At 42.9% G+C, this 12,685-nt stretch overlaps 1 protein-coding gene across 3 annotated transcripts in view; it reads left to right on the top strand.

The window, feature by feature from the left end:
- The window catches only part of ATP8A2 (ATPase phospholipid transporting 8A2), a 1,056,467-nt gene that overhangs the window by 364,494 nt on the left and 679,288 nt on the right, over positions 1-12,685 (top strand). For all 3 annotated transcript variants that reach the window (XM_069759054.1, XM_069759055.1, XM_069759056.1), the window contains one exon: positions 7,167-7,216. In XM_069759054.1, coding sequence (XP_069615155.1) covers positions 7,167-7,216 — 50 coding nt within the window. The remainder of the gene's footprint in view (positions 1-7,166; positions 7,217-12,685) is intronic.

Consider the following 12,685-nt stretch of genomic DNA (forward strand, 5'->3'; position numbering starts at 1 on the left):
GCCCAAGAGCAGAACTCACAAAAGTGCCACTTACAACCACCGGAGGGAGCCCAAGAGCGGAATTCACAACAGTACCCCCCCCCCCCTTGAGGAGGGGTCACCGAACCCTCACCAGAGCCCCCAGGCCGATCAGAACGAGCCAAGTGAAAAGCACAAACCAAATCGGTGGCATGGACATCGGAGGCAACAACCCAAGAATTATCTTCCTGGCCATAATCCTTCCACTTGACAAGATACTGAAGCCTCCGCATCGAAAAACGAGAATCCAAAATTTTCTCAACCTCATATTCCAACTCTCCCTCAACCAACACCGGGGCAGGAGGGTCAACTGAGGGAACAACGGGCACCACATATCTCCGCAACAAAGATCTATGGAAAACATTATGAATGGCAAAAGAGGCTGGAAAAGCCAAACAAAAAGACACCGGATTAATAATTTCAGAAATTTTATAAGGACCAATAAACCGAGGCTTAAACTTAGGGGAAGAAACCTTCATAGGAACATGACAAGAAGACAACCAAACCAAATCCCCCACACGAACCCGGGGACCAACACACCGACGGCGGTTAGCAAAACGTTGAGCCCTTTCCTGAGACATCGTCAAATTGTCCACCACATGAGTCCAAATCTGCTGTAGCCTGTCCACCACAGAATCCACACCAGGACAATCAGAAGGCTCAACCTGCCCAGAAGAAAAACGAGGATGAAAACCAAAATTACAAAAGAAAGGTGAAACCAAAGTAGCCGAACTAGCCCGATTATTAAGGGCAAACTCGGCCAACGGCAAGAAAGACACCCAATCATCCTGATCAGCAGACACAAAGCATCTCAAATAGGTCTCCAAGGTCTGATTAGTTCGCTCAGTTTGGCCATTAGTCTGAGGATGAAACGCCGAAGAAAAAGGCAAATCAATGCCCATCCTAGCACAAAAGGCCCGCCAAAATCTAGAGACAAACTGAGAACCTCTGTCAGACACAATATTCTCCGGAATGCCATGCAAACCAACCACATGCTGAAAAAACAATGGAACCAGATCTGAGGAGGAAGGCAACTTAGGCAAAGGTACCAGATGGACCATTTTAGAGAACCGGTCACAAACAACCCAGATAACAGACATCTTCTGGGAAACAGGAAGATCCGAAACAAAATCCATGGAAATATGCGTCCAGGGCCTCTCAGGGACCGGCAAAGGCAAAAGCAACCCACTAGCGCGGGAACAGCAAGGCTTGGCTCGGGCGCAAGTCCCACAGGACTGCACAAAAGCACGGACATCGCGCGACAAGGAAGGCCACCAAAACGACCTAGCAACCAAATCTCTGGTACCAAAAATCCCAGGATGACCAGCCAACACTGAACAATGAACCTCAGAAATCACCTTACTTGTCCATCCATCAGGAACAAACAGCTTCCCCACAGGACAGCGGTCAGGCCTATCAGCCTGAAATTCCTGAAGCACCCGCCGCAAATCAGGGGAGATAGCAGAAAGAATCACCCCTTCTTTAAGAATGCCAACCGGCTCAAGGACTCCAGGAGAATCAGGCGAAAAACTCCTAGAGAGGGCATCAGCCTTAACATTCTTAGATCCCGGAAGATACGAGACCACAAAATCAAAACGGGAGAAAAACAGGGACCATCGAGCCTGTCTAGGATTCAGCCGCTTGGCCGACTCGAGGTAAATCAGATTCTTATGATCGGTCAGGACCACAACGCGGTGCCTAGCTCCCTCAAGCCAATGTCGCCACTCCTCAAATGCCCACTTCATAGCCAACAACTCCCGATTGCCGACATCATAATTGCGTTCCGCAGGCGAAAACTTTCTGGAAAAAAAAGCACACGGTTTCATCAAAGAACCATCAGACTCCCTCTGAGACAAAACGGCCCCTGCCCCAATCTCAGAAGCGTCGACTTCAACCTGAAAAGGAAGAGAAACATCCGGCTGACACAACACAGGGGCAGAAGTAAATCGGCGTTTCAGCTCCTGAAAGGCCTCAACAGCCTCAGAGGACCAATTCGTCATATCAGCGCCTTTCTTCGTCAAATCAGTAAGGGGCTTAACCACACTGGAAAAGTTGGCAATGAAACGGCGATAGAAATTAGCAAAGCCCAAAAATTTTTGAAGGCCCTTCACAGATGTGGGTTGGATCCAGTCATGAATAGCTTGGACCTTAACAGGATCCATTTCTATAGAGGGAGAAAAAATAAAACCCAAAAAAGAGACCTTCTGAACTCCGAATAGGCACTTAGACCCCTTCACAAACAAAGCATTATCACGAAGGATCTGGAACACCATCCTGACCTGCTTCACATGAGACTCCCAATCATCGGAAAAAATCAAAATATCATCCAAATATACGACCATGAATTTATCAAGATAATTGCAGAAAATATCATGCATGAAAGACTGGAACACAGATGGAGCATTAGAGAGCCCAAATGGCATCACAAGGTATTCAAAATGGCCTTCGGGCGTATTAAATGCAGTTTTCCATTCGTCACCCTGTTTAATACGAACAAGATTATATGCCCCTCGGAGGTCAATCTTAGTAAACCAACTAGCCCCCTTAATCTGAGCAAACAAATCAGTAAGCAAAGGCAAGGGGTATTGGAATTTGACCGTGATCTTATTAAGAAGACGATAATCAATACAGGGTCTCAAGGAGCCATCCTTCTTAGCAACAAAAAAGAAACCCGCTCCCAATGGTGACGAAGAGGGCCGAATATGCCCCTTCTCCAAAGACTCCTTAACATAACTCCTCATGGCGGCATGCTCTGGCACAGACAGATTGAAAAGTTGGCCCTTAGGGAACTTGCAACCAGGAATCAAGTTAATAGCACAATCACAGTCCCTGTGCGGTGGAAGGGAACTGGATTTGGGCTCATCAAATACATCCTGGAAATCCGACAAAAACTCAGGGACCTCAGAAGAGGGGGAAGAGGAAATTGACATCAAAGGAACGTCACTATGTACCCCTTGACAACCCCAACTAGTCACCGACATAGTTTTCCAATCCAGCACCAGATTATGTTCCTGTAACCATGGAAAACCCAGTACAACAACATCATGCAGGTTATGCAACACCAGAAAACGGCAATCTTCCTGATGTGCTGGAGCCATGTAGTCATCTGTGTCCAGTACTGAGGTTTATCCTTGGCCAATGGTGTAGCATCAATGCCCCTCAAAGGAATAGGGCTCTGCAAAGGCTGCAAGGAAAAACCACAGCGCCTGGCGAATTCTAAGTCCATTAAGTTCAGGGCAGCGCCTGAATCCACAAATGCCATGACAGAAAAGGACGACAATGAGCAAATAAGGGTCACAGATAAGAGAAATTTAGGCTGTACAGTACTAATGGTAACAGACCTAGCGACTCTCTTAGTACGCTTAGGGCAATCAGAGATAACATGAGCAGAATCACCACAGTAAAAACACAGCCTATTCTGACGTCTGCATTCCTGCCGTTCTGTTCTAGTCAAAATCCTATCACATTGCATAGGTTCAGGACTCTGCTCAGAGGACACTGCCATATGGTGCACAGCTTTGCGCTCGCGCAGACGCCGATCAATCTGAATGGTTAGAGACATAGATTCGCTCAAACCGGCAGGCGTAGGAAAGCCCACCATAACATCTTTAAGGGCTTCAGAAAGCCAGAGCCTCCTCATTCCATTTAGTGAGCACAGACCATTTTCTAAATTTCTGGCAGTATAATTCTGCCACTTCCTGACCTTGACACAAGGCCAACAGGGTTTTTTCTGCATGATCTACAGAATTAGGTTCGTCATACAATAATCCGAACGCTTGAAAAAATGCGTCTACATCCAATAATGCCGGATCCCCTGTTTCAAGAGAAAAAGCCCAGTCTTGAGGGTCACCACGCAGCAAGGATATGATGATTTTTACTTGCTCAAGTAAAAACAATTTGCAGTTATTTTTAAAGTTCAAAAACTTGGATCTGTCCCCAAAAAACAAATCAGGAGTAGGAATTCTAGGCTCTAAAGCCGGAGCCTGGACAACATAGTCCTGGATACTCTGTACTCTTGCAGCAAGTTGATCCACACGAGAAAACAAACCCTGAACATCCATGCCAAAGCATATATCCTGAACCACCCAGATATCAAGAGGAAAAAAAAGACAAACCAGCGCACAGAAAAAAAAATGGTTCAGAACTTTCTTTTCCTTCTTTTGAGATGCATTTAATTCATTTTTGGCCACTTGTACTGTTATGATACGGTGGTCTAGGAGCAACATGGAACGAGCTCTGAAGGAAGTGGTAACTGTACTGACCGCAGTCCCTAAGCTCAACACAACACTAGAAGTAGCCGTGGGATGCTCCTAACTCTCCCTAGGCACCTCGAACACAGCCTAAGAGCTAACTACCCCTAACGATAGAAGCAGGAAAGCTATCTTGCCTCAGAGAAAATCCCCAAAGGACAGATTAGCCCCCCACAAATAATGACTGTGAGTGGAGAGGGAAAAGACATACACAGAATGAAACCAGGATGAGCACAGGAGGCCAGTCTAGCTTGATAGATAGGACAGGATGGAATACTGTGCGGTCAGTATAAAACACTACAAAAATCCACACAGAGTTTACAAAAAATCTCCACACCTGACTAAAGGTGTGTAGGGTAAATCTGCTTCGCAGAGCTTCCAGCAAGACAGAATTAATTCATACTGATAAGCTGGACAAACATAGAAAGCACAGAACGGATAAGTCCACAATCTATGGACAGAAAAGAGCAAGCAAAAACTTAGCTTTGCTGAACTGGTCAGGATATCAGGGAAATCCAAGGAGATGTGAATCCAACCAGGAACCATTTACAAGTGGCACTGGCTGAAGAAAGAGCCAGGCATAAATAGCCGAGCAGAAAAGACGATGAGTAGAAGCAGCTGAAGACAGCTAAATCCAAGGAGCAGCCATACCACTAGAAACCACAAGAGGGAGCCCAAGAGCAGAACTCACAAAAGTGCCACTTACAACCACCGGAGGGAGCCCAAGAGCGGAATTCACAACAGATTAGGGTTTGAATTAGGGTTGGTATTAGGGTTAGGGTTGGCATTAGGGTTACGTTTGTGATTAGGGTTAGGTTTGGGATTAGGGTTAGTGGTGTATTGGGATTAGGGTTAGGTTTGAGGTTAGGTTTGAGGTTAGGATTAGGGGTGTGTTAGATTTAGGGTTTTGATTAGGGTTATGGTTAGGGTTGAGATTAGGGTTGTTTTGGGGTTAGGGTTGTGATTATCGTTAGGTTTGTGATTAGGATTATGGATCGGGTTGGGATTAGGGTTAGGGGTGTGTTGGGGTTAGGGTTGGAGTTAGAATTGGGGGGTTTCCACTGTTTAGGTACATCAGGGGGTCTCCAAACAGGACAGCCAATTTTGCGCTCAAAAAGTCAAATGGTGCTCCCTCCCTTCTGAGCTCTGCCGTGCGCCCAAACAGTGGTTTACCCCCACATATGGGGTACCAGCATACTCAGGACAAATTGGAGAACAACTTTTGGGTCTAATTTCTCCTGTTACCCTTGTGAAAATAAAAATTTTGGGGGCAAAAATATCATTTTTGTAGAAAAAATTCGATTTTTTTATTTTCACGGCTCTACGTTATAAACTTCTGTGAAGCACTTGGGGGTTCAAAGTGCTCACCACACATCTAGATAAGTTCCTTAAGGGGTCTAGTTTCCAAAATGGTGTCACTTGTGGGGGGTTTCTACTGTTTAGGCACATTAGGGGCTCTCCAAACGCAACATGGCGTCCGATCTCAATTCCAGCCAATTCTACATTGAAAAAGTAAAACGGCACTCCTTCTCTTCCAAGCTCTGCGGTGCGCCCAAACAGTGGTTTACCCCCACATATGGGGTATCGACGTACTCAGGATAAAATGCACAACAAAATTTATGGTTAAATTTCTGTTTTTACACTTGTGAAAATAAAAAAAAAATGGTTCTGAAGTAAAATGTTTGCAAAAAAAAGTTAAATGTTCATTTTTTCCTTCCACATTGTTTCAGTTCCTGTGAAGCACGTAAAGGGTTAATAAACTTCTTGAATGTGGTTTTGAGCACCTTGAGGGGTGCAGTTTTTAGAATGGTGTCACACTTGGTTATTTTCTATTATATAGACCCCTCAAAATGACTTCAAATGTGATGTGGTCCCTAAAAAAAAGGTGTTGTAAAAATGAGAAATTGCTGGTCAACTTTTAACCCTTATAACTCCCTAACAAAAAAAAAATATTTGTTTCCAGAATTGTGCTGATGTAAAGTAGACATGTGGGAAATGTTATTTATTAACTATTTTTTGTGACATATCTCTCTGATTTAAGGGCGTAAAAAAGCAAAGTTTGAAAATTGCAAAATGTAAAAATTGTTTGCCATATTTCCGTTTTTTTTCATAAATAATCGCAAGTAATATCGAAGAAATGTTACCACTATCATGAAGTACAATATGTCACGAAAAAACAATCTCTGAATCAGCGGGATCCGTTAAAGCGTTCCAGAGTTATAACCTCATAAAGTGACAGTGGTCAGAATTGCAAAAATTGGCCTGGTCATTAAGTACCAAATTGGCTCTGTCACTAAGGGGTTAATAAGGCTTGGCAGGGATACGTGAGGGTTCGTTATTGTTAGTAAAAGATCGTCAGCAAACAAGCTAACTTTATATTCACATTTATAGAATCAAAAATATATATATATTCACATTTGCCTGTTGTTTGGCGAGATTTCTGGGTGTAAGCGAATCTTTTGGGATAGAGGTTCCATGACCATAGCGAATAGTGCGGGGGAGAGCGGGCACCCTTATCTAGTTCCCCTTTTAGAAATCCCTTTTTTTTAGCGCTAATCCTTATATGCTGCAGTTTTAATCACTGAAAGAAACTTCTCAATTAGCACATTATACCTGACAGGTCCAGCAACAACTAAAGCAGGTCATCCTTTTTTTTTTTTTATACACATTTTTAATAATTTTGATGACCATTTCTGATCACAAGGACCATGACTGCAAATAAGGAGAGCCATATATCTCATGCTTTCTGACAGATCACATTGATAGGCACTTTTCGCTCTGGATATTGATGAGTACATATACAGTTATTGCATCTTCTGTCCACCAGGTGGCACTATTGCCTCAATTACATCTATTGGCTAGAAAACTAAAATACTTTTTTATTTCTTGTTTTCCTAGATGGGGACTGAACAGAGCTTTGAGCTTCTCAATGTACTGGAATTCTCAAGGTAACTTATCAGTCACTTAATTATAGATCTCCCACGTACAGTGTGTTTTTTTCTCTTCGGGCTATCTGTTAGTCTGATCGATATTTCCCTCCGTATTGTATATTATTTAATCATTATTTGATCATTGAGAGGGGAACTTGGTTATGGGTTCACATTACCCCTCTTACCACAAGGAAAATATTTCCAGCGAATGAAAGAGAACGCAGAATATCTTTTTACGCTTCTAATGTTCAGGGATAATAAATTTCAAGGAGGGAAATAATGAGCTGAGTATTCTAAGTTCTTGGGGAAATCATTCTTTCCTATTTTATGAAAACTTGATAAATCACAGCAACTTTTAGAAGTGTGAATTGGGTCAGATTGCGGCAGGACCCTTGGTTCGCGGATGAAATGATGGAGGGGACTCGTACTAGAGGAAGTGGCCGCGTGTGTCCTCAGTATAAAGACAAATTATATTCCATTTCCAGGAATTTCTGTCGTCCTCGTCTTGGAAATGTTAATTTCAAAGGGTTTTAAAGGTATATAAAAATGGTAAATTACATTTTTCATGATGATTGTATAATTCCTAGTACGATATACAAATGACACCTGTTCTATAGATATTCCATGTGCCAGCACTGAGAAATCAAGCTTTGAAGCTGCATGAAAATGTTGGGGGTGCGTCCATGTATTCTGAGTGTGCACCCCCAATGCACTTCCTGGGAAATTAGCATTTTGGTGTAAAATTCGATTTTGCAGTGCTGGGACATCAGATTGGCACTATGCGGATATCTTTTTTTTTTTTTAATCAAGTACTTTTTATTAAGGCAAATATCAAAAATGTAATACAGTCTGACACAAACTTCAGACAGATACCAAAATTACAAAGCAGATTGATGCACTTTCATTTACCATGAACTAGCCCCTTTACCCAGTACCCCATCCCAATATCCTTCATTATCAAACTGGTACATCTCCTCGTGATAAATGTATACACCGCTTTATAAAAGCTCAGCCGCACAAGTCCAATTTCTGCAGAGGTAATTAACCGACTCCCAACCTACTCTGCAACAGGCGGCACACCCGGACAATCCATCCGCCCCACACATTTTCAAATTTTGTATCTTGACCCCTCTTAATGTAAATATTCCCTTCCATGAGGACAATAAAGTTTATTTTATTCACAAGCTCTTTCCTGACTGGTGATTTTTCATCTAACCAATGCATCACAATAAGCTTCCTAGCAGCATATAGCAGTCTTGCAATAGCCAGTTTCCCACATTCTTCCATAGCAATATCATCCATACATCCCAGGAGGCAAGTCAGCGGGTTACGCACAATATTTACCCCCATCACTTCTTGAATCAGATTGAGCACTTTCACCCAAAAGGGCTGAAGGCGAGAACACGACCACATCGTGTGTAGAAGGTCGGCGCCTTCCCCAGAACACCTTGGACATTTTGAGTCTCCTATCAGACCTGCCCTCATCATCCATAACTGGGTCCTGTAAACTCCATAGACTAAATATAGCGCTGACACCCTTTTAGCCTCACTTAAAGAAGCCTTGGGAATATATTGTAATATGGACTCCCACTGAGACTCTGATAAAGGACCCAGGTCCGCCATCCATTTTTCCCCTCAACATTAACGAATGTCTCAGTAAAAGTGTTCGACAGGCCCCTGTACATGAAAGTGATGAACCCCCTCGTATCCCTCCGAGGTCCTATAAGATTCAACAAACTATCTGACTGTAGAACCACAAGTGACACTTCGTTCTGTTTATTTAGGGCACGTCTCAGCTGCAGAGACTGGAAAAACATCTTCTGGCTCAGAGGAAACTCATTCCTGAGCATTTCAAATGTTTTAATAACACCACCATCGAACAACTGAGACACGAACCAAATGCCAAACCCCCGCAATCTCATGAGCTCCGTCATTCTAGGGTCCAACCAAATCAACGCATATCTCGTAAATTCTGTCACCCCCCTCCACTGTTAAATTGTCTGCCAAACTTTCCCCATCATAACTATGGTTGGGAATTTTTCTGGGTTCAATCTTCCAAACTAGCTAACAATGGACCCTTCCCCACTGTATATTCAGTGATTATCCCAGCTGATGTATTTTGGCTAGATTCTCCCCAGCCCACCATATGCTGACATTGAGACGCTATAAAATATATCCAGGCGTTAGGGACCGCCAAACCACCCTCGTCCTTAGATCTCTGCAGATGCTCTAATTTGATGTGTTCCCGTCCACCCTTCCAAATCCGGTCCCTAAATAGAGTATTCATTCTATAAAATTTGCTCTGTGCCAACCACACTGGAGCATTATTCAGTATATAGAGGAGCTGAGGCATAAGTATCATTTTGATCAGATTGACTCTACCTGCCACCTACAGAAATATTTTCATCCAGGCCCCAATCTTCTGCTGAAATTTCCCGAGCAAAGGAGTCAGGTTGAGCCACGCATAGTCCTCTATTTTGTCCGAAACCACGATAAGGATATAATTTTTATTGTTGTACCAGCACAATTACACCATATTCAAAAAATTGTCCAGAATAGTTGCCCTTTTACGCAGTACAAGAAGGGTATGTGCACACGTTGCGGATCCACAGCAGTTTTCCATGTGGTGTACAGTACCATGTAAATCTATGGAAAACCAAATCCGCTGTGCACATGCTCCGGATTATTTTCCACAGCTTGTCAATTCTTTGTGCGGATTCCACAGCGTTTTACACCTGTTCCTGTATAGGAATCCACAGTTGTCAAAATGCAGGTGAAATCTGCGCAAAGTCCACTGAAAACCCGCAGGGAATCCGCAGGTAAAAAGCAGGTAATTTTACCTGCAGATTCTGCAGAATCCGCGCGTAAAAATCCGCAATGGAATCCGCAACATGTGAACATACCCAAACAGAGTGGTCTGGTGGCTGCAAATTTGCAGGTTGTTATAATCCATAAAATTTCCTGCAATACTAATTGTATCCATCACAATATAAGACTCTGTTTAACCGGAGCAGACCTCTCCATCGGTAGTAGTGATGAGCGAGCGTTCTCAGACAAGCGAGCATGCTCGGGTGCTAACTGAGTGTCTTCGGCGTGCTCGAAAAAAATGCTCGAGTCCTCGCGGCTGCATGTCTCGCGGCTTTTCGACCGCCACAGGTGAGTATTTTTTTCGAACACGCCGAAGACACTCGATTAGGACACGATAACACCTTATCAGGGCACGTTCACTGATCACTAATCTACAGACATGACGGAAAGAATAGCGCTTCATCCTTTACAAGTGTTCCTGCCAAAGTGAATGAAACTCCAATAAGATCCTATTGATTGGCATCTGTTGTATTTGTATATGAAGAAAGCACTATTATTGGCCACTATCAGACTTATAGCCTTCACTTTTCACCAGTATCCACTTTGCAGTCTCTATCCCAATTTTTTTAGTTACTTCTGAGCTAGTGGATGGAGACTAGCTGCACACAGATACATAAGCAACTCCTGCTCTCCTGTCCTCTGTAGCTCATGCACAGAAGTAGCAGCAGCAGCAACATGGAGGACATTACACAGAAGAACCCGTCAGTGTAGCTGTGAATCCAGCACTGGGGTTTGGTGAACACTTACACTTAGGGCTCGTGCACACGACCGTAAAAATTGTAAAAAAAAAAAATGAGGGAAGAAGTGTCTTAAAAGTGGAAAAGGAAGAATATTTCTCTCAGATATATCGCAACATTTCCTATATTTACTTGTGCCACATGACGTCACCTAGAACTGGCAGTTTTCAGCGACTTCACTTTAACATATTGCATACGAAAATCAAGAGCACTGTACATGAAGATGAGAATAAATGCTTTACTGCAAGACGTCCTCATTAATCCCCCGACCAGGCCTGGCTTCCAGAACCAGAAGACCTCATTTCCATCACCTTTAATGTCTTCTAGGAAAGCTACTAATGAGGAGCCCACATCCAGGTCCTCCTGCCAAACAAAAGTCATGAGCCATACTTGTTCCCGGAGCCAAATTGTGTATTTGTGTAGCAGAGAAGGTCATCTTGTTACTCGCTGCTCTGATTTGTGTAGAGTCAGTTCTTCTCGTATGGTAAAACATGAAATAATAATAACCCGTCCTTCCCGATGGGCCATTTCTGTCAGATGTGGGAATAATGACCAGTTTAGCTAAAGTGCCCTTTGACTCTCTGAAACATGTATAGTAAAATAGAGTGATTTGCTCCAGTGGTGGAAACATTAAATTGTAGCTTTCAATTAGTCCTGATATCTTACTCTGTGGGCACCTAGATGATTTCAGGCAAAGTCAACTCCAAAAGACTTGAGAAAACATGTCCAAAAATAGTCCCGTGATGTCAGAGGTTATTAACCTGAGGTTGGTTCTGAGACGCAGGTACGTCGGGTCTTAAAAGGAAATTAAGAGCAGTGAGAAACAAATTAATATTACAGAAATTATTTATAATAGTGTGCATGTTCTATATAAAAAAGTTGTAGAACTTTCTATTAAACTTTATTGTTCAGTTTCCCACTCCGTTTTAAGATGTCTGTTTTCTCACATTGAATGGGAACGTTCTTTTTTCTTAATATTCAGAAGGTACAGCTGTAATACGTTTTACAGCTGCCCATGACAATGTGTCCCGGATGGTTAATGCTCATTCGATTAGTTCTCAGCAGCACAATTGTTCACCTCTGTGTGGTTTGCTACAAAGCATCAGTGCATGTAAAATGTAAGAATTTAGGATGTTTAGCAATTGCCCTAAAATTTTGCTACAGGTGTAAGGGAGATTGTCAGCGAGATCACCCCCCCCCCCCCACAACCATTCTGCATACGCAGCTTTGAGAAGTAGATCCATCTACATCTTTGTTTCGTCTATCTGTTGCTGCAGTTCCGAAAAATTAGCATTTTCATTCATATACAGTGGGGAAAATAAGTTTTTGATACACTGCCGATTTTGTAAGTTTTCCCACCTACAAAGAATGGAGAGGTCTGTGATTCGTATCGTAGGCACACTTCAACTGTGAGAGACAGAATCTAAAAAAGAAATGTAAAAAAATCACATTGTATGATTTTTACATAATTAAATTACATTTTATTGCATGAAATAAGTATTTGATAGAAGAGAAAAACAGAAGTTAATATTTGGTACGGAAACCTTTGTTTGCAGTTACATAGATCAGGCGTTTCCTGTAGTTTTTGACCAGGTTTGCACGCACTGCAGCAGGGATTTTGGGCCGCTCCGCCATACAGGTCTTTTCCAGATCATTCAGGTTTCAGGGCAGCTGTCGCTGGGCAACATAGAATTTTAGCTCCCGCCAAAAATTTATATTGGGATGAGGTCTGGAGACTGGCTAGGTCACTACAGGACCTTGAAATGCTTCTTACAGAGCCACTCCTTAGTTGCCCTGACTGTGGGTTTCGGGTCACTGTCATAATAGAAGACCCAGCCATGACCCATCTTCAATGCACTTACTTAGGGAAGGAAGTTGTTGG

The sequence above is a fragment of the Ranitomeya imitator genome, chromosome 3 (assembly GCF_032444005.1).
Source record: "Ranitomeya imitator isolate aRanImi1 chromosome 3, aRanImi1.pri, whole genome shotgun sequence".
Taxonomy (NCBI): Eukaryota; Metazoa; Chordata; class Amphibia; order Anura; family Dendrobatidae; genus Ranitomeya; species Ranitomeya imitator.